The following is a 20,970-nucleotide window of genomic DNA, read 5'->3' on the forward strand; positions in this document are numbered from 1 at the left end:
GTGGCAGGGCAAGAAACATGACGAAGGAGAGGGGCCGAGGAAATGACTGCTTAAGAAATGTGACAATCCCATCTCATTATCAACAATTGAAGTAGGGTTCTATGAATTTCAAAGGTGAAATATCTGAATTCACCACTTGAGTGAACTAGGGAATACTTTTTTTCATCTTTCAAAGGCAGAATTTACTAACTGTAAATTGTTAGCAATGACTGACTTGACAAGTTATCCTCCCCCTAGGGACCTTTTGGCCTTTTACCTGAGGCATCCAAAGACCTCCACAGGTAAAACTGAATTAATTCAGAACAAAAAAGGTTCCAGAGGGTGGGAGCAGCCACTGAGAAGGTCTTTTCTGTGTGTATTGTCAAAAGCTTTCATGGCCAGAATCACTGGGTTGTTTTGAGTTTTCCAGGCTGTATGGCCATGTTCCAGAAGCAATTTCTCCTGACGTTTCGCCCATCAATGGCAGGCATCTTCAGAGGTTGTGAGGTCTATTGGAAACCAAGCAAGTGGGGTTTATATATCTGTGGAATGTCCAGGGTGGGAGAAAAAAACTCTTGTCTGTTTGAGATAGGTGTGAATTTTGCAATTGGCCACATTGATTAGCATTTAATGTCTTAGCAGTTTCAAGACCTGGCTTTTTACTGCCTAGGGGAATCCTTTGCTGGGAGGTGATTAGCTGGCCCTGATTATTTCTTGTCTGGATTTCCCTTGTTTTTGAGTGTTGTTCTGTGTCCTCATCACACATACCTTGGGGGAGAGGTGATGGGACCAAGATAAAGCTTTCCTCACAAAGTATTCACACATTACAGCATTCTGAGTACAATGATCGCTAGAATGAATGAATGAATGAACAGACACATACAGATGCACTCCGCCTCCTCAAAATTGTATTGTTATTTAATGACTGTGGATGGCTCCTCAGTTGGTCACTGAATGGCAAGAAGGACAGAGACATTTACCATATGTGTGTATAACCACAAAGATCAAACTGCACCTCAAAACAACAAAATGCTTAACTGTCTCTTTCAATTACTTTAAAGTGGCAGCCAAGAAGATACTATTATGTACATGGATGTGTGTGTATATGACTCTCAATTTTCTTGGGGGAAAACTGCCAACTAAAAAAGTATTTATCACAATGCAGCACTCTCAGATTTAATGTCTCTATTAAAATGTCATGTTGCCTCCAATTATATTTCATTTGTTTGGTTGAAAATAAAACAAATATATACAAAGTCTCTTGGGCTCCATTATTCAAAGGAAAATAAATTCTTTAGTGTGGCTTCTGGGCTTCTCACATCTTCAAAGTAGAAACCACAGAGCCGTATTTAATTTTATTTAACAATTCACTGCAATAACGCTTTGCTAGTCAGGAAATCATTTCATTTGTCCTTCTAGATGCTTGTTTTTGTTAGAATGAAACAGCATTTTCAACTTGCACATTCCATGTTATTTAGAGTGAATATCTCTCCTTTACAAGAAGTTTGGCAAAGAAAGGTGAAAACACTCTTTCATTCTCATGAAGAGAACCATTGCCTCAGTTACATATCTAGCATCCCACTCAGTTGCCTTGTTCATTTAAACCTGTCACAGCTCCTGAACCCTGTTTCTAAGCCCGTTATTATTAGGATCTTGCCTCCTCCTTGAAAGTGACATTCAGTGAGTTCTCAGATAACAACATCGCCTCCGGCTAGAATCTTTCAAAACATCGTGTAAGTCATAGGATGCAAAACACCTGAAATGAACAAGGGTAATTATGCTAACTGCTTGTCAATGTCAAAACCAGGTATGAAGGTTTCACAATTGTTTTTGTGTATTTTCTGCAACAGTTTAAGCAGTGGGGCAAACAATTTTATAAGGTAGTTGCTAAAAGTGGGAGCATGCACACACAAACCCCTCTATCTTTTTCTGTACCAGACAAAATCTAGAGTGTGTTGGCACAATAATGTGCTCATTCTACATTCTCACAATGTGTCAAGAGAAGGTCTTGGGGTCCACAACTGAAGGAATATAGACAAAGATTTGCTCTGCAATGCGTTCTGACTTCCCTTTCAAGTTGGATATACATCTTCAAAGAGTCAAATGCTCCAAATGCTCTCTGGATCTTTTGGACTACAACTTGTGCAATCCCTGATCTTTGCTCATTATGCCTAGGGGCTGCTGGGAATGCAAGTCCATAACATCAGGAGGTAATAGCCTGAGAAAGTTGACCTAGAACATAACAGGGGCATGTTCTACCTTCTTTTGCAGCATCCTTCTATTACTGATAATATAACATCATTTTGAATACCACTTGCTACCAATTAAGACTAGACCAGGGAGACGAAATCAAGTGGCTCTCCAGATGTTCTTCAACTCCCTCCTCCCAGTTTCTAACCAATATGATCCATGGTCAGTGGTGATGGGAGCTGTAGTTCAGTAGCAGCCAGAGGGTGATACACCTCTGGTTTAGAACAAAGATACTCCCCTGCTCCCGAGAACAAACCACAACTGCACTTTGAGGAACAGCTTAGGGAGTTGGATATGTTTAGCTTGAAGAAAAGAAAATCAAGAGGTGATAAATAAAACAATTGCCATGTTGAAATATTTGAAGCTAGATCAATGTTGAAAACTGATCTAGCTTGTTTTCTGTTGCTATAAAGACCAGAATTATTATTTATTATTTAAAACGTTTATATCCCGATCTTCTCCACCTCCATAGAGGGACTCAGACCAGCTCAAAGCAAGGATTCAATGCAATAATACAATCTAAAACACCATATGACAACAACATATAAGCCAAATCGCCAAAATAAAATCATATCCAACTCAGTCTATATGTGGTCGATAACTTAGTGTGTAGTGAGTCTCAACCATTATTCTGGAAATGCTTCATTCCATAGCCAGGTTTTCACTAGCCTCCTGAAGGACAGGAGGGAGGGGGCAGATCTGATCTCAATCAGGAGAGAGTTACATAGTCGAGGGGCTACCACAGAAAAGGCCCTGTCTCTTGTTCAAATCACAACACACACACACACAGAGAGAGAGAGAGAGAGAGAGAGAGAGAGAGAGAGAGAGATTCCACCTAAACATTAAGAACTTCTTGACTGTATGAGTGGTTCAGCAGTGGAATAGACTGCCTTGGAGGTTAATGGACTCTTTTTTGGTAGCAATTAAACAAAGGCTATGCGGCAATCTGTTTGGAGTTTTTTAGCTGTATATTCATACATGGCCATGGCTTGGACTAGATGGTCCTTGAGGCTCCTTCCAAGTCTATGAGATTGGCTGATACAGACATTGGGTGAGCTTCTGAAATGCTACCAACTTAATTCATTCAGTGGGTTGTTGTAGGTGGGTTTTTTTGGGGGGGCTATATGGCCATGTTCTAGAGGCATTCTCTCCTGACGTTTCGCCTGCATCTATGGCAAGCATCCTCAAAGGTAGTGAGGTCTGGAGAGAATGCCTCAGGAGAGAATGCCTCTAGAACATTGTCCGAAAAAACCTACAACAACCCAGTGATTCCGGCCATGAAAGCCTTCAACAATACATTAATTCATTCAGTTCATCTTTAAAGTGCTACTAGATCCCTTTGCACGCTAAAATGGACAAAGTAAGAGGACTTACAAAACTTTTCTTGAGTTGCATAATCCATTAATTCCCCCTCAACCAACTTTCTTGTACCTTATTTGACCACTAGAAAAGCTCTCTTGCATTCCTACTTTTTAGGCTTCTAAGCATGACTATGGTCATAACCACAATTGCCCTGAAGTCAGTGGCGGTAATGTGTGGATGTGTAAACGGACAGAACCCGGTATTCCCAGATTCAGGAGCAAGCCACAGACAACGTAGACCACTGAGAATGAAAGCTTCAGGTGAATGAAAAACTGACAAGATTATCATACTGACTAAGGCAATAGTGTTCAACCTATGGGCCTCCAGATGTTAAACTCCCAAAAATCCTAACAGGTAGTAAATAGGCTGGGATTTCTGGGAGTTGTAGGTCAAAGCACCTAGGGACCCACAGGCTGAGAACCACTGGACTAAGGGAAAGGCAAGGCAGAGTATGGTATGGTAAAGGAATGAAAGCAGGCATGCATCGGTATATAGCCAGTGCTTGGCATTAGCCTCTTCCTGCTTCTTTACAAAGAAGCTTCAGTTATCACAGAACCTAGACTGTTCAGGAACACAATGTTTATTTTAAAATAATCTCCACAGTCCTGAATTTCACCAAATAAGAGCATTCATTTTCTGTTGTTATGAAATACAGATAATCTTTCTAAATTCCCCTATCCGCCATAGTGATCATTCTGTCAAAAAGAACTGATTTATCAGTTAATAATGTATGTATATAAGTTTGCAGGATACATGATACAGCTGAGCCGTGCTGCTCTTTACCATAAAGGATTGGTGTTCATAAAAGTTTCAAAGCAATGGACCATACCAAAGACAAACAGCAATGTCAAGAGTCTAATGTTCCTTTTATATCCCAATATCCTTTATTAGAAACCAAAGTGCACTGAGAAAAAAAGCAGAACAGCAGCAGAAGTAATTCCATCCCTTCTAGACTTGGGTGAAATTGCAATGAACAACAACCTTAAATAGATTTCTACTGAGCCTTTCCCCTCCAGCCTAATTGCTAATCCTTTTAACACATCAAAACAGCAAAGAATAAGAGGCAAGAGAAGGATACATGAAATGCTGAGAACTGTTTTACCTGCTGTCGTTTCTCAAACTCCAGCTTAATGCGTGACTTGATGCAATTGCAGGTGTCCTGGTAGGTTTGCTGTAGAGCAAGCTCCATCAGTTGCTTGTGATAGGCTCCTGCTAGGTTCCCGCAGATGAAAATGATAACATTTGCCAGAATCTGTAAGAACAATGAAAAAGTCAAGGCTCCAGTTAGATAGTGAACATTATTCAAAAGCATGTCTCCTGTTTCTGTTAATAGTTTATGTAGATTTTACAGTTTCCTAGTGCCCCCGATGGCACAGTGGGTTAAACAGCTGAGCTGCTGAACTTGCTAACCAAATGGTTACCAGTTCAAATCCAGGAAGCAGGGTGAGTTCCCACTGTTAGCTCCAGCTCCTGCCAACCTAGAAGTTTGAAAACATGCAAATGCGAGTAGATCAATAGCGGGAAGGTCATAGTGCTCCATGCAGTCATGTTGGCCACATGACCTTGGAGACATTTACAGACAATGCTGGCTCTTCGATCTAGAAATGGAAATGAGAACCAACCTCCAGAGTCGGATACAACTGGACTTAATGTCGGGGAAAACCTTTACCCTTAAACTCTTACAGTTACGCTCACAAAAAGATATTATTTTTGACTTAAGAAATAGCTAGATCTAATTAATTTCATTGAACAAATCACTACTGCTAAACACAGTGGGCCCTTGGTATCCACTGTGTATTGGTTCCAGGACCAATACACCCCATGGATACAAACATCTGAGGATGTTCAAGTCAATAGCATAGTAGAATGATGTCCCTTATATAAAATGGCAAAATCAAGCTTTGAATCTTAGATTTTTAAAGAAATATTTTCAAGCTGTGGATGATTGATTCTGTGGCTACTGCATCTGTCAGTACAGAGGGCCAACTATCTTAATAATCTGTGTCCTTCTCAAGCTCTGATTTACGCAGCAAAATTGCATTGCTGAGAACAATTGTGGTTCTCCAGCAATCCCTCCTAACAGAGCTGGAACTACAAGAGGATGTCCAAGGCTAAATACTTTTGCACAAGAAAACTAGCATGTCATAGAGAACAGTAATGAGACTAATATACAAGGGTTTAAATTTAATGATTCTACAAAATCTTTGTGAAATTCTGTGCTTAGAATCCAGCTCTTTTGGACAACAACTCCAGTTAAGCACACCATCACTCCTGAGAGGCCTTTGTCTCCTGGCTATGCTTGACACAAGAACAGTGGCTGGTAACTGAGAAACTATCATACTGACATTTCCACAGTGCCAGTTCAAAGTACTTAAAGCTGCTTATCCAATTGGTAGGAAATGAATGCGTTGTATAATCATGTGAAACCTATATGGAACTTGGCCATCTGTCTGTCGGATATAATAGTAATTTAAGAGATGTTTTATGCTTTTGTGAATCTGTTTCTCTTCATAATGGAGTGCCATCAGGGTCTTGTAGCACTTCAAAGTTCAGTAAATTTTATGGCATGAACTTCACTTACTATTGCACATTTCATAAATTACACAAGCTTTTACTTGTAGGATAACATACAGTACAGGGGGTTGAGGAGAATATAGGCACAGTATGGTCAGAGCAAATTAAATTCAGATAGCACTGAGAAAGAAACATTACATTATGAAACACTGGATGCAATGGTACATTGAAGTTATACATGAAGATATACAATTAGGTTTTGTTGTTGCTGAAGCTTGCATTTCTTTGAATAGAAACTGCTTGAACAGTCAACACAGCTAACTGGTAATTTTATAGATTATTGCAACAACAATCACAACCATCTGTATTGAGAAATACATTTGATCAAATTCAGTGGGGTTTAGATCTTAGTAGAATGTTTAAAACTGTAGCCTGAAGAAGCATCACTCTTTACTCCTCTGAATGCTCTTAATGTCTTATCTGACATATCTTTCTTCTTGTAGTGGCCTTCTGGAAACTGGTCTGAAGCATCCAACCCTTCTTTCCCAAAGCATGTAGACTAGAATAAACATTTGCTACCCAGACTCCCTAACTAGGTGAAAGGAATAATTTTCTCATTTCAGCTTGAGTTGGCAACAATTTATTTATTTTATTTATTTCAAACATTTGTACCCCACCCTTCTCAACCCCCCCGGGGGGGGGGGGGCGGGACTCAGGGTGGCTTACATCCAGCACAATTCGATGCCATTACATATAAATAATACATACAGTAATTACATATAAAAACACAGTAAATTAGTTTTAAAATTTGTTTAAAATAAAAAGTACATTAATGAAAAGTGCAATAATACTTGCTGTCTAGCCTTATGTAGAAACAAATTTAGCAAGCACAACACAATCGGAAGCCTGTCCATAGTCTATTTTCCATAACATTATCATTATTACCATTGTCAATTATCTGCCAGATAGGCCTGGTCCCATAACCATGTTTTCAATTTCCTCCTGAAAGCGAGGAGGGATGTTGTTGACTTGATTTCGCTGGGGAGCGAGTTCCACAGGTGGGTGGCCACTACCAAGAAGTCCCTGTCCCTTGTCCCCACCAAGCGTGTTTGCGCCAAAGGTGGGGCCGAGAGCAGGGCCTCCCCAGAAGATCTTAAAGTTCAAGGTGGGACATAGAGGGAGATACAATTGGAAAGGTAAGCTGGGCCGGAGCCGTATCTTAACCCCTTTTGTATCTTAATTTCTATCCAGAAAAAAATACTTTCTCATTTGTTAGAATTTGTATTTTTCATTGAGTAACGTACTCTAAGCAAATATGGTAGATACTTAATCTAGATACTTAATGACATCGCTATCCTTTGATATCACAAGGGCCACTCCCTAAATCTCAGGTTTTGCTCCTGAAGCTAAGGGCCCAGGATGTTTCCTAAAGTGACAGCAATAGCTTCCATGTGTACACAAAGAGCTCCTTTATCAGGTTATATTTTACCGAAAAGTGATCATTGTGGGAAGAAGTTCAGAAGTTCTCATTACAGCTCCTAGAATCTCCTGCTACCCCATGATGGCTTGAGGGTTCTTGGAGTTGTAGCTCAAAAAAATAATTTTCCCAAGCTCTGCAAAAATCCACTCTAGCAAAATGGAGCTAGAAGAGTGAAAATGTTTCCTTTGACAACACAAGAGATAACGTACACCTGCCACTTACAAGACAAAGAGTTATTTCCCAAATCTCTCCACTGCAGCCAGTTTTTGTGCTGTGGCTGATTTGGCACATGGGATTCTGAATAGGGTGAAGCTAAATAATGCACATCTCTGTACGCAGCATGCGTCATGATGTTGCTCATTCAACTCAACCTGTGTGTTGATGGCAGCAAAGGGGAAAAATAGATTCTCCAAACAAAACACTTGAATAGATATTTTTGAAGTGTTCTTTTTGTGCACTCCAAAGGGACATTGTGGCAGGAAAAGGGATTGGAGAGTCGCAAAAACAATAGAGAGTAGGCTTGTGTAATTTTTCCACTGCGAGGTTTTCTTTAAATATCTCCTTGCATGTAATGGAGCAAAAGTTGCCCACTATTATCATTGACAGAATGATTGTGAAGGGAGGCCTTGTGACTGTGGCAGTAGTGCATGGCTGCAAATGGAACAACTGTGGATCCCTAAATCTGTGTTACAAATCTCTAAGCTCACTGCAAGGTGCCAGTCATAGTGTCCAGTGAAGAACCAGTTTCCTTTCTGCTACCAAGAAAGGAAACTGGGACTCACTCTGGATCATCTTAAAAATAATGAACAAACAAGGAATTCATAAGGCTTATCCACATGGTCAATTCCTTCCTCACTTTCAATTCTTATACATTTCTTGTTAACATGGGGATCAAATAAATAAAAAAGAACTCCACTGGTTCTGGTTTTGAGCACTGGGTACATTTTGCTTCATATGAAAGCACTTGATACTGAACATAAGCCATGAATATTTTAAGAAAAGGAAGTAATCAGCAGCCTTTTAAAAGTCCAGTCTGACTTTCACCTTGTACACAGAGAGTCCTCTGATTGGATCTAGTGATTGGAACTAGCACAGGCAATCAGATGGCAGCAACATTTAGAGAACTTTCTGCCTCATAGCATCCTTCTGTGTCATCTTCAAATAATGGATATTGAAGGACATCCAGTGCACCATTCCTCATTTAACAGCAAGCTGAACCTAAATAAAGTGTACTGGGGGATAGGGGATGTTGAGCACAGGACCACATCAAAATGGGTGGGGCGGGGAGCAAATTAAAAAAAATATTGTTTTAACTGGGCCTTTCTAGGCATCTCTAGGTTCTCCAAACAGCTCAATCATAAAAGTCCATCAAAAGTTCACCACAGAACCATTCCGGAAGACTTAAGAGACTTCTAGAAAGAGTTAAATCAAATCCCCAAAAAGTAAACCTGCAAATGTAGAGCGTCAATTAATTGTATTACTTACATCTAGAATTCTTACATTTTATAAAATTAACAGCTTTCTGTTAAGAAATGATCTTCTCCCACCTGCATTCTGAACAAGAATCTATATAGAATAATTCAGCAGAGTTCAGAAAGAAATATTCAGTCTTTCAAACACATGGCCAATTATTTATGACTCGTTATTTTTAAAAAGTTTGCCTCTCTTTAGAAATTAGCACTTTGTCAAGCTGTTAATAGTAATCTGAGCATTAGGCAATGCTGCAAACCATTGGTTTACTTCTCTACACCTGTGTATTAAACTTTAGAATGGCAAAACAATGGTAAATATTTGGAGTTAAACATTCTTGGTGCAAAGAAAAGGGAAGTAATAATGGGCACTTTGTTTTTTTCTCAGTTAACACTTGTGCCACAAAGACAAAAAATATTTTGCTCCTTCACAATTTTGAGTATCTTGTGCATCAGGTGATGAAAATGTCAATTAAAACCATCTCTATGGCACTGTGAATCCCCTTTGGTTGTCATGGCTGCATCCTGTTGAAGCTGGGGTTTCTATTTGGTGAGGTGTAAGAGGAACTCTCTGGCTGAGAACTCTAAATGCCTTGCCCCCCAAGTGCAAACCCAGCAGCCATGACACTAAAAGTGGAATCATAGTGCTCTATTGTGCAGTATGAAAGGGCTCAAAGGAAGATGGTGAATATTTCTGCAAGAAATTGTAATAATGTTCATTTGATCAAATCCAATAAGTTTAACCAGTTTAATAGGTAAAACAGCAGTTCTCAAAGTTATGCTCTGCGGACACTTCCCTCCTCATCTTCCTCCCTCCCAGCCTGACCATTTTGCACACATGCATCCCAACCCTGCCAGGCTGCCTGCTTGCTTGCCTTTGCATAAAGCTTTGGTTCTTAAAGTGTGTCAAGGGATACTAATGGGCCCCATGCTTTCCTCCTCCTCTTTCCTCCCCTCCTCTTCGTTCCTCCTCCTCTGCCTGCTTTGAGAGCATCCATCTGCCTCTGGCCCGGCCCAGCCCTTCTGTCAATTTTTAAAATGCAATGCAGTCTGTGTCCACAAGTTTGCCCATGCCTGATATGTATATATAATATAATATATAAACATTTCTTGGGGTTCCACAAGAATTTTTTCTTTCAAAAAGGGAGCCATGGCTGAAAAACTTTGAGAACATCTGCGCTAAGGCAATAAATAGCCCCATAGAACTTGCTAGGTTGCCCTGGGTAAAATGTCCTAAAAATGAGAAGCACACAGAGGTGGCAACAACCAGCAAAACCTTTTGCAAGAGCTCTCAAATCCTAACATCAATCTGAAGAAATCCAGAGATGTATCTGGGTACACATCAGATTAGGGCCTAAATACCCTAAAGCACAAATCCCCATTGTTTGTAGTTGGATGGGAGACTACCAATGAATACAAGGTGCTGCCAACTATATTTCAGAGGAAGGAACTGGCAAAACCATCTCTGGGGATTCCTTGCCACAGAAACCCCTATGAAATTCATGTAGTAGTCACCATGAGTCATCAGGTAACATACCGACATACACATTTAAAGTTTACAGGAGCCTTTCACTAGTCCATTTAGTTAATTTTCACAGCCTAACAGAAAGTTCTTTCATGGAATAAAGTCTGGGAATAAGTATTTTAACCAAATTAAATGTAAAGAACTGAAAGGACTCACTAAAATACAATATATAGCAAACTAATGCTGCTGTGAATAGCTCTTTTTCTAATGACAAGGTTTGCAAAATAGAGCTAGGAGGGTTTTTAAAAAAATGAAATTCAGCAATGCCTTAAACACTAAAGTAAATCTTACATTGCTCAGTAAAATTGTTTCTCCTGAATAGGATAATTAAACCCATTAATTCTTTCCCTGATTAGATTTAATTTTTCTGAAAAAAATTAATGTGTTCATTCAGATTTCTAGATAACCTTTGGCTTGCTTGCTAGCAGCAAGTTGGACTAACGTCTAGAAAACCACAAAGCGGTTTTTAAGTCTAGCAGAAAAATTAGAGTGCCTTTCTTTTTGTTTCATACTCTTTCCCCCCTTTTAGACAGCATGCCACAAAGATCTTTAATGGATATTTGTGAGCAAGCAAGCTGGGAAAGATTTTGTGACCTCCAGTTGGAAACGATTTGAAGGCACATAAGTTCTGTACATTTATTGGCAAGACTGTCTTAAAGTATGTTTTACGTTGGAGTAGCAAATCTCTTGAGTGCCCTTTATAGTATGAAGTGTCACTAAAAATGTCACTTAAGAAACACATAACATTTCTCCTGAAATAGCTGCACTGGGGGCCAATTATAACCAAGAAACATGTGGCAACTTAAACATTTAACAGGTGTATTGTGTCACATGTATTCATGGACTAGATCCAACTTCATCGCCTACATTAAAGGTTATGGCTTATATCTACAATGTACACATGACAAACTGTATTTTTAAAATATTGCTTCTGTACTATTTAACTGAGGGCTCATCTACACTGACCACTCAGTTTGGTGTCTCATCAGATCAGTCTCATGGCAGTTAAACACCACAGGCTCAAATCAGGGCCAGGCTGCCTTAATGTGTCCTTGCTCCAGGTTAAGGTAAGTCGGGGAGAACATAAATCCTGACTAGGATTTAGGCTTTTCTCCAACTTAGGGTGACTAGAGACAGTTAAGCCAGTCCCTAACTGGAACTGATTGCAACTATTTTCACTGCCATCCTGCATCGCCTGTGCTCAGATGGGCCAGGGAAATGGGATAGCAATCTCATCATCCCCCCGCCATGTTGCAGCTGCCCCCAGCTGTGACATCCCAGATACCTGGTTCTCATGTGCTCTGCAGCAGATTGCCATCCCATGTCCTTAGGCTTCACCTCCTCCCACCCCCTTATCATTGCAATGCCATGCTTGACATCAGAAAGCGCACCAAGAAGGTAGGTGCTATGTTGCAACTGGAGACAACCATGACACAGAGGGCAGAAGGAGGACCCCTAAGGTGGCTGTGATCAGCATGGCTAGGTGGTTGGAATCCCCTGCCACCTCCAAGACAGCTGAGGAAGTCCCTGTAAGGTCAGTATGTTCACGTCTGGGATGCCAGTTCGGACCTGAACTACATATCAATATAGAAGGGATTTCTGTCTGTAGCAACCTCTTTTTTTAGAATGATACAGTGAATGGGATATATATTTCAACAACACAATAAAACAATTATGTATGACAACAGGAGAGGCCACAAGAGCATTTTACCCTAATGGTCATCTCTCCATGTCACCAGTGGGTGCCATAAATGCAACTGGTCCAGATCTACAACTCTTGCACATCCCTTGATGATACAAAGGTGCTTCTGAAGAGCAACTTTATGCCCCCCAGTCCATCTCCAGTGAAAACACTGTCTTCACTCTGGTTGGCCCTGGGCCTGGTGAGGTTGAAGCACTGGGTTCAATTCATTTGCTACAAATCCGCATGTTTGCAACCCTGACTCCCTGGGAGCAGAGACAGGCAGGGAAAGGAGAACTGGCTATAGAGCCACATGATGGCCCTGGAACCACTCTGTTCACTTTGAAATTTAGTTCATCCAATAAGTTGGACAGGATAATTCTCTTCAACAAAGTATCTGACATGACACAAAGGCCTAAATCTGGAAACAAACTTTAGCAAATATCCTATGCATGCACTAAAATGCATCAGGTACAAGCAAAAATGTTTATGAATTGAGATAGCAATCTAGAACTCAAATCTGTCAATCACTCTAGGCAAAATATGCTGGAAAACTGGGTTGTCTTTACCATGAGGAGGCTTGTGTGTGTGTGCATCTGTGAGAGAGAGAGCTAGTATTTGAAATAAGTAAAGAGAAAAATCAATGAGAAAAATTCTAATATGTTGAGAATATGTATATGTATGTATTGCATAGTAAAAGCATTAAAGTAAGCATTTAAGTAAAAGTATTCCCCGTAGTAACCTACAGATGTGAGAGCTGGACCATAGGGAAGGCTGAGTAAAGGAAGATAGATGCTTTTGAACTGTGGTGTTTGAGGAAAATTCTGAGAGCGCCCTGGACCGCAAGGAGATCAATCCAGTCCATACTTCAGGAAATAAAGCCCGATCGCTCATTGGAGGGAAGGATATTAAAGGCAAAGATGAATTATTTTAGCCACATAATGAGAAGACAGGAAAGCTTAGAGAAGACAATTATGCTGGGGAAAATGGAAGGAAAAAGGAATAGGGGCCGACCAAGGGCAAGATGGATTGATGGTATCCTTGAAACGACTGGCTTGATCTTGAAGGAGCTGGGGGTGGTGACGGCCGACAGGCAGCTCTGGCGTGAGCCAGTCCATGAGGTCACAAAGAGTCGGAAGCGACTGAACGAATAAACAACAAATATATATATGAATGAATGAACAAGATAAGAGATCCATAACAGAGCTTCAGAAACTGTAAGCTGCAATGAATAGGAGAGAAAATCCTGCTGTCCCCAAATGACTTCCTGGCAAGTAATTACTTCCTTGAAATAACCAGCTTGAGGATTCAGGTGGGACTGTAAAGAATTCTGAAAATAGCCTGGCTAGTAATTTTTAAAAACTGTGAAGCAGGAATTGGATTTCAAAAAGCTGAAACAGGAATATACTAATATCTAGCACTGATGGCTTAGATGGCTTAGATAGAAACCTAACAAGATCTGGAGAAAAGAAGAAATATTCTTGTCACTTTGACAAAAGGGTATTTTTTCCTTTACAAAGATGCAGCTGACAATTTTCAGACAGTGACAAGCCCTACAGCAAGCAACAGAATTTGAAAAGCCTGAAAGAAACAAGAGTAAGATCACTCAAAAACTATCATTCTATTTTTATACTAGTAGAACAAGCTGGAAGAAACAGCATGCATACAAATATGACAAACCCTTCAGAGAAGACAATTCATTATGTTCCAAAAGCCAGTGAAATTTAATGCTTTAATTATTTTTCTAATGCTTTTGTGACATCACCAGTTTAGGCTACAATTTGTTGGTAATGGAGCTAGGTTCTAGATACCATAGGAATGAAGGGAAGTCCTCTCATCTGTTTGCTTTTGCACCATGACTGCCAAAAATCTCCAGCCAGTATTCCTTCTAATTTCAAATCTGGGAGAGCACTGGAAATCTTACTCATCACTATAGTAAGAATTGTGAGTGTTTTTATTAAAGTCTGTAGTTTGGAGATATTCATATTTATCTATGCAACTGAAATGTTAGAGTTTGGAGAAAAACACAGGGAGGTAACTGAGTCACTAGGAAAAGCAAACAAATTAAAATGCCATTAACTCCCTTTCATACCAATCAGAGAGTTCAGCACCTGATTAATTTTTCCCCATATTTTAAACCCTTGGGACCTACCAAAGTTTAGCACTCACTGGATTGTCTTCCTTGTATATTAACAACATGCTCATACATTGTAGATAAATAAATGCAATTTATTTGACTGTAACAATAAAAGCTGATTCTAAAAAGAAAAGTATAACACCTAAGTAAAAAGTTGTTTCTTTCCAATGGATTATTCATTTTCCCTTGTGTCTATCTCAACTTTTTCAGTTTGACTAATCAAACTGAAGGCCTTTGTAGCTAAACATTTGCGATGGATACAACGATAGAATAAGTGTTAGAAAAATGGCAGAAACCCAAAATGCTCAAACTATGCTCAAATTGCTGCAGTCTTTAATTTCTTATTCTCAGATTTTCTTATTCATATTCTCAGATTTTGCACTCATGTTGAGCTTAGGAGCTCGCTGTCCCAAAGAAAAAAAACAAGCACTAGGTTTTTACAGTATGTGTAGACACACAGGTTTTTTTGTTTTCTAACCACATATCATGCATATATGCTATTCAAGATCAATGATTAAGCCATTCGGCCCATAATTATTCATAACATAAACATACCTGCCAAACCAAGTGTTCCTTGATGATTTCTCTTGATGACAGACAGATGCTCAGCACAATGGTATGTGATGCAGCAGTAAGCACGCTGGCAATTATAGCATCTTGCATGTTGAAGGGCAGCATGGTGTAGACCACAAAAATGATGAATAAGAAAAATGACACCTGTGCATAGAAAGATAATTATTGTCAAAAAAAGAATTTGAAAATGCTTCCAACTGTATTAAAATTGCATTTGCTGAAATGCAGCTATAGAGTTGCTTAAAGTGCAACCAGCAGAAGCTTTCAGGTTTTTTGATGCAATTAGCAGAAATGCATATACTAGCTTAACTGTTTGTGAAGTTATTTAGCTTTTAATGTTTGCTATAAGACATGGAATGGTAACCTTTTAGCCCCTCAGACATTTTGGACATTTCTTCCAGAAGTTCCAATCATTGTGGTCAATAATAACAGACTATAGGAGCTGAGAGACTTTCCTTTGAATTTCAGATGGAAACAAGGAAAAAAATGCAGGAATTCCTTTATTTGGGAAAAAAAATAAAGCAGCAATGGGATTTGAAGCAGATAAAATATGTAAATAGACACTATCATTAAAAAAATTCATGATCATATTCCATAATTCCAACTGAAAGAATCCCACTATATTCAACTCATAATAAAAAATGGCAAATCCTCCCCATTCCATGCTGCACCAGTGTTCCTCTTTCTGTCCTTTCCACTTGCCTCCCTCAATCTCTTCTCAACATATTCCTTCTTCTCTATCCACACCCAGTTTTTAAAGTCTGCCAGATTCCCGAAGGGATTGCAAAGTGCTGGACCCCAATCGCTGCCACCAATCCTGCACCTTCTTATGGGGAAGAGGTAAGCATACAGGATGAAGGCTCTTGATGGCATCTCCAGACATTTCCATGACAGTTTAAACACTGTAATTTCATGGTTGAGCATACTTTGCTATAGTTTCTCCATATACCCTGGATGAAATATATGGGATAATCACTATGTTTCAGCTGATCAAACACAAGCAGCAAGTAGCATGTAAGATACCACCGAATGCTGGGTACCAGATTAGAAATTGTTACACCTAACAGTATGATGCAAAGGTTCAGTTGTAGAATAAGACCAGTAATTTGCGTGTCGGTAGTTATGACCATGTTCCAATTATTTTTGTGAGTGGTCAGTGCCATCAAATAGGAGTAAATGTACCACTTCTGTTTCTCATCATCATCATCGGCAATCACTCATGGCCAAGTATGATTGTCTTCCAAGGGTAGAGTCTTGCCAGTGGTTCCATAAAGCACTGACAAAGGACTCTTTTACACTGACTGATAATGTGGACCTAATCTGACGTCCCAGATAGCTGGGACTCCCTTAACTGCCTTGGAAGTGGGAATGAATCACAGCTGCCCAGCTATGCTAAACGTGGTTTAGCTCCATTGGGCTATCACTCTAGGGGTCACCCCCACCCCTGGTTGTCCCCAGCGGCAACACTCCAGCAACCTAGTCTTTGGCACTCTGGCCAAAAGCACTCAGGGAGAACCCCCCTCCATTACATTGTCAGCATATGGGAGCTCTGCCTGAAGTTTGCCATGCACGTTTCAGGTTAAACTAGATTAGCCCTGTATTGCATTTAGTCTCCATGGGGCCAATCCATAAACACGCTGGCCTAAATGGTCACTGTAGATGAGCAGAGTTTAGAAGAAGTTGGAGACATTTTAGAAGAAGTTGGAGACATTTTAGATACAGTATTTTGATAGGCATGGAATATAAAATGTATGTACACTTGTAAAAATTGTTTTGTAAAATTACTTCTAAACATACCCAAATGAATCTATACAGAAATGTTTCCAACTATTTTTTCAGGTCATTCCTACCTCAAAATCATTTCCCAAGTAATATCAAAACAGATATTTTGTACAGCATGAATTAAAAATGTTTTCAAATAAAAATATTTTCTTCTGCTTAATTCTGGAAAGCAATCCCTGATCAGTAAGTATTCGAAAATCAAGCAGCAGGTTTCCCCTAAAAACTTCTAATCTGTCGGGTTATTTAAATCAGACTTTGGAATCCCTTTTAATATTTCTGCAAACTAGGGGTAGGAATCATGTAGACATAGCTGATGATTAGAAACTGCAATTCAGCAACATCTAGAGGTCTGAATGAAACCCTTTCAGTGGATCCCCCCAAGAATAAACATTAAAGAAAAGTGGCTGAGCATGACTTACTCATTTCATCTTCTTTCCCTAATTCTCAAATGAGGCAAGGACAGTATTTTATGTTTTTCAATTTTATGTATATAGTTTGTTTTAAGGGGTTCTATAAATGGTACAACACATATGTGGGGGGTGGGGTGGGGGTAAGCATACCCCAACTCTGCTTTAAAGTAGGGTGGAGGGAATGTTGATATTCCAGAACCGTAATCCTAAAGCTCTCTCAGGTACACAGAAGTAGCTGTGCTGTTTCAAGCCAACAACCCTGTCCTGTAATATTTGATTACAGCATTTGTATAATAGATTGTTTCAAAATCACAAAATTTGAATGTTCACAAATATGTTTGAATGTAGGGTTATACCAACCAAGGTTTACATTCAATCTAGAAAGCAAGAATAGACTGTATTATTAAGATCTCTTAAAAGTGGAGCACAACTAATCCACTGAAAGAACTGACAGAAATATTATCATGTTGGTTACAATTACTATTACTATTTAATTGTTTTTTAAACTTTTGCACTGCACTTTTTAAACTTGTCTATTATGGATTGTTAGCTGCCACGAGTCCCCACGTAGAGGAAAGTGGGGTATAAAGTTAATAATACTAATATATTCCTTGATCAATGAATATTCATGACTCCTAGTGATCTCTGCCCAAAATCCAAGAGCCAGTCAGAAGCCCATCATAAACTGTGGAATGATGCACCAATGGGCTACAGTCTTTTTAATGTTTTAAAAGGGTGCACATAGTTGCATATTCCTTGCACAGTATTGTTTGCTACTTAAACAGCACAAATTGTACAATGCACCCCCAACAATCCGGAAATGAACTTAAACAAATTGTACAATGCACCCCCAACAATCCGGAAATGAACTTAAACACAAATAAACACTCTGGAATTAAAATAGTCACACTGAGTGTATTAGATTTCAGCTTTGCAGCTTCAAATATCTGATAACCAAAGAAACATGCTGTAGAAAGGTTTAGTCAGTTTAGCCCATTCAAATATTAAATGTTAAGCCTTGAATATGAGCAAACACTGATAAGCATAGCTGACATTGCTTATCAGAATTACTGATCCAAACAGAAAAATCCATAAACAGAAATCACATATTTACAGCTAAACTACATCTACCACTGCAAGCATTCAAGATCCCGTAGAATATTTTTTCTCTACTTTCCTTTCCAAAATTTAAAAGCAGTAAGGGAATACTGACTCTCTTTTTCAAATATTATTTCTTTTAGATATGAAACTTATGGTCTATAATTATCTAGGGGCGCTTCTACACATCAATTAAAACCCAAGCAAAAGCAGGTTAAAAGGGGGGGGGGGTGACTAAATGATGTTTACCCAACTGTGGGACAAATCAGGAGGAATCAGGTTAAGGGCTGGAAAACATGTGTTTAAAAGGTGCCAGATTCTTCCTGAGAAACATGCACCTTTTCCATGCCTGTGTATTTCAACAGTCAGGGAAAACATGTGCTTTCCTTTCCTCTCCCTGTGTGGACTCCTCCAAAGCATGTGCATTTCCGAAAAGCACAAAACAGGATCAGCTGTTAAACAGAGATACCGGTGGCTCTAGGAAACACAAGTGGAAAGCAAATACAACTCCTCAAATTCTCTTTAACACTGTGTAATGTTAAACAGAGCTTGAATTAACAATTGGGGGAAGACAGAGATCCGAGGTAAGGTTTTCTTAATGCTCCGTTATGTGCTGCACTTCACATGCGCATCTCTGGAATGATTTTTTTTTTTAAAAAACTTCCACCTGATGTTCCCTGTCCATCCTTCATCTTAATCCATTAAAAAAAAAAAACAGGGGTGAGGACAGCAGGGGACTATGTAGCAGGGCTGACAGGTCTGTGTTTGTACTCCCATTGAGATCCTGCATTTTTAAAAACCACTTTTTGTCTCACATTTTGGCAGTGTCTGGAATCACTCTAGGTGGTAGATTTCCTTATGGTAACACATGATACAAAATTAAAAGTGATTCACAAAATACTAGATACAAATGCACAACATTTCTATTTTTACCTCCTTCTACCCTTTTTCTATTCTCTAACTAAACATTGGGAAGATTAAAACTGTTTTCACCCTAGAATTTCTGGCAACCAACATACAACTTGAGGTCTTGTCATAGAGCAAGAGCCTTTTCACACCAGAAGCTGAAACAATGGACCCCAAGCCCAAATTTTAGATCAAATGATCATCCTGGAGATAAAGGTTTTTAAAATCCAAAAGAAGGCCCATAGGAAATTGTAGCTTTAAGGCTGGCAAGCATTTCCTTTAGTATGTCAACAATGACTGTTGCACTTCTAAAAAGTAATTTCTCCATCTTCTGATAAAAACAAAGTATGACTCTTATGAGAAGCTTTGGCATTCCATGAAGCCTTTCTTGGGAGTAAGACAACTGAACAAATTGGAAAATATAAATTAATTTATTTACTCCACTTGTATACCGCAATTGCTGACTATACTGGAAAAGAAGATAACTTTGAAAATAAGGACATAAGAAAGAATGGGAAGGGGGGGGGGTAGTCTTTTAATATGATAAATACTTATAACTTGGAAATTTGAAAAAGAATAGGATGTCTGAAGTACAGAATTGCTATTCAGAAAAGATATTTAAATTTTTTTGTTTAACTCACCAACACTATCATTGTATTAAATGTGGGGTTTTGTTTTTTGTTTTTTTGTAAAAGTTAAGGAGTTTGTTGCAGTTTTACATGTTCCAAATATACCACACACCATCCAAATGGGAATTAAAATATTATAGATTCATCAAAGAAATTTTCCTGCATGTGAGTGTGTGCCTAGTTTCAGCATCCGGTGAATTAGTGAGCACAAACCGATGTAAAAGTCTCTGTACATGGTTGGATAACAATAGTTTATGAATTTTAAAAATTAATGATTGAAATGGCTTGTCAGTCTCCTAACTGCTTCTGCTGCTGTTCCAGATATCAAGGAAGAGGTCACTGTTTACTTAAATGTAATTAAATATCCATTACTAGTATGAAACAGCTGAAAGATAGAGATAAACTATATATTTAATGGGGAGCAATATTTTAAGGTAAGAATTGCGTAGACTTCCTAGACGGACATGTTTTATTTGATTCTTATTATATATTTTTGCATCTAACAATTGCAAATGTGGTGTGAATGTGGAATGAATTTATTTCCAATTTGATCCTAAGGTTGTGACTATGAGACTATGTCTTTCAGGGACACCATTCTGAGAAATGGAAAGGAACCCTGGAGATAATTGGGGAAAGAAGGTAATGTTGGTAGAGAGGCCTGAACAAGCAAGCAATTTGAATAACTTTTATATAGTCCAACATATTTCTGAGAAAGCATCAAGGAAACGGTCCTTGCTTTCTGAGCAGTTGGAGGACTATCTGCTGTTTCTTAAAAATAACAACAGAAATGAACATGTTACACTATAGACTGTTGTAGACTGGTTCTAGCTTATACTACATAGATAGAAGTTGTTTAGTCTCTCTATTCTTGCCATTCATATATGTTTTCTTAACCTCATTCATTACTGTATAATGGCATGCCCCCAACTAATGCGGAACACAAAAAACAGCTTAGCAAAAAAGATCTAACATGGAGAAGTAATGCATGTGTGTTTGTGTAGGCAAATATAAATTGTTCCTATGCTAAAAATTCCTCCACTAACTGAAGGCCAAAAAAAGGGGTGAGCTGGAAATGGTTTAACTACTCTTTCCGACTGCAGCATTTTTCTTCCATACCATGCCATCAACTCCCCAGGATGGCGTTTCTTGGAACAAGACAAGATTACAGGATTTTT

General features: G+C 39.0%; 1 protein-coding gene across 1 annotated transcript in view; it reads right to left on the reverse strand.

Annotated features, from left to right (window-relative positions):
- ADCY2 (adenylate cyclase 2) overlaps positions 1-20,970 on the reverse strand; it is a 132,840-nt gene that overhangs the window by 64,187 nt on the left and 47,683 nt on the right. Inside the window, exons 3-4 of the mRNA XM_060774059.2 lie at positions 14,953-15,114; positions 4,694-4,843 (exon numbers count right to left, since the gene is read on the reverse strand). Of these exons, the coding sequence (XP_060630042.2) occupies positions 4,694-4,843; positions 14,953-15,114 (312 nt within the window). The remainder of the gene's footprint in view (positions 1-4,693; positions 4,844-14,952; positions 15,115-20,970) is intronic.

This window comes from Anolis sagrei, chromosome 4 (genome assembly GCF_037176765.1).
Source record: "Anolis sagrei isolate rAnoSag1 chromosome 4, rAnoSag1.mat, whole genome shotgun sequence".
Taxonomy (NCBI): Eukaryota; Metazoa; Chordata; class Lepidosauria; order Squamata; family Dactyloidae; genus Anolis; species Anolis sagrei.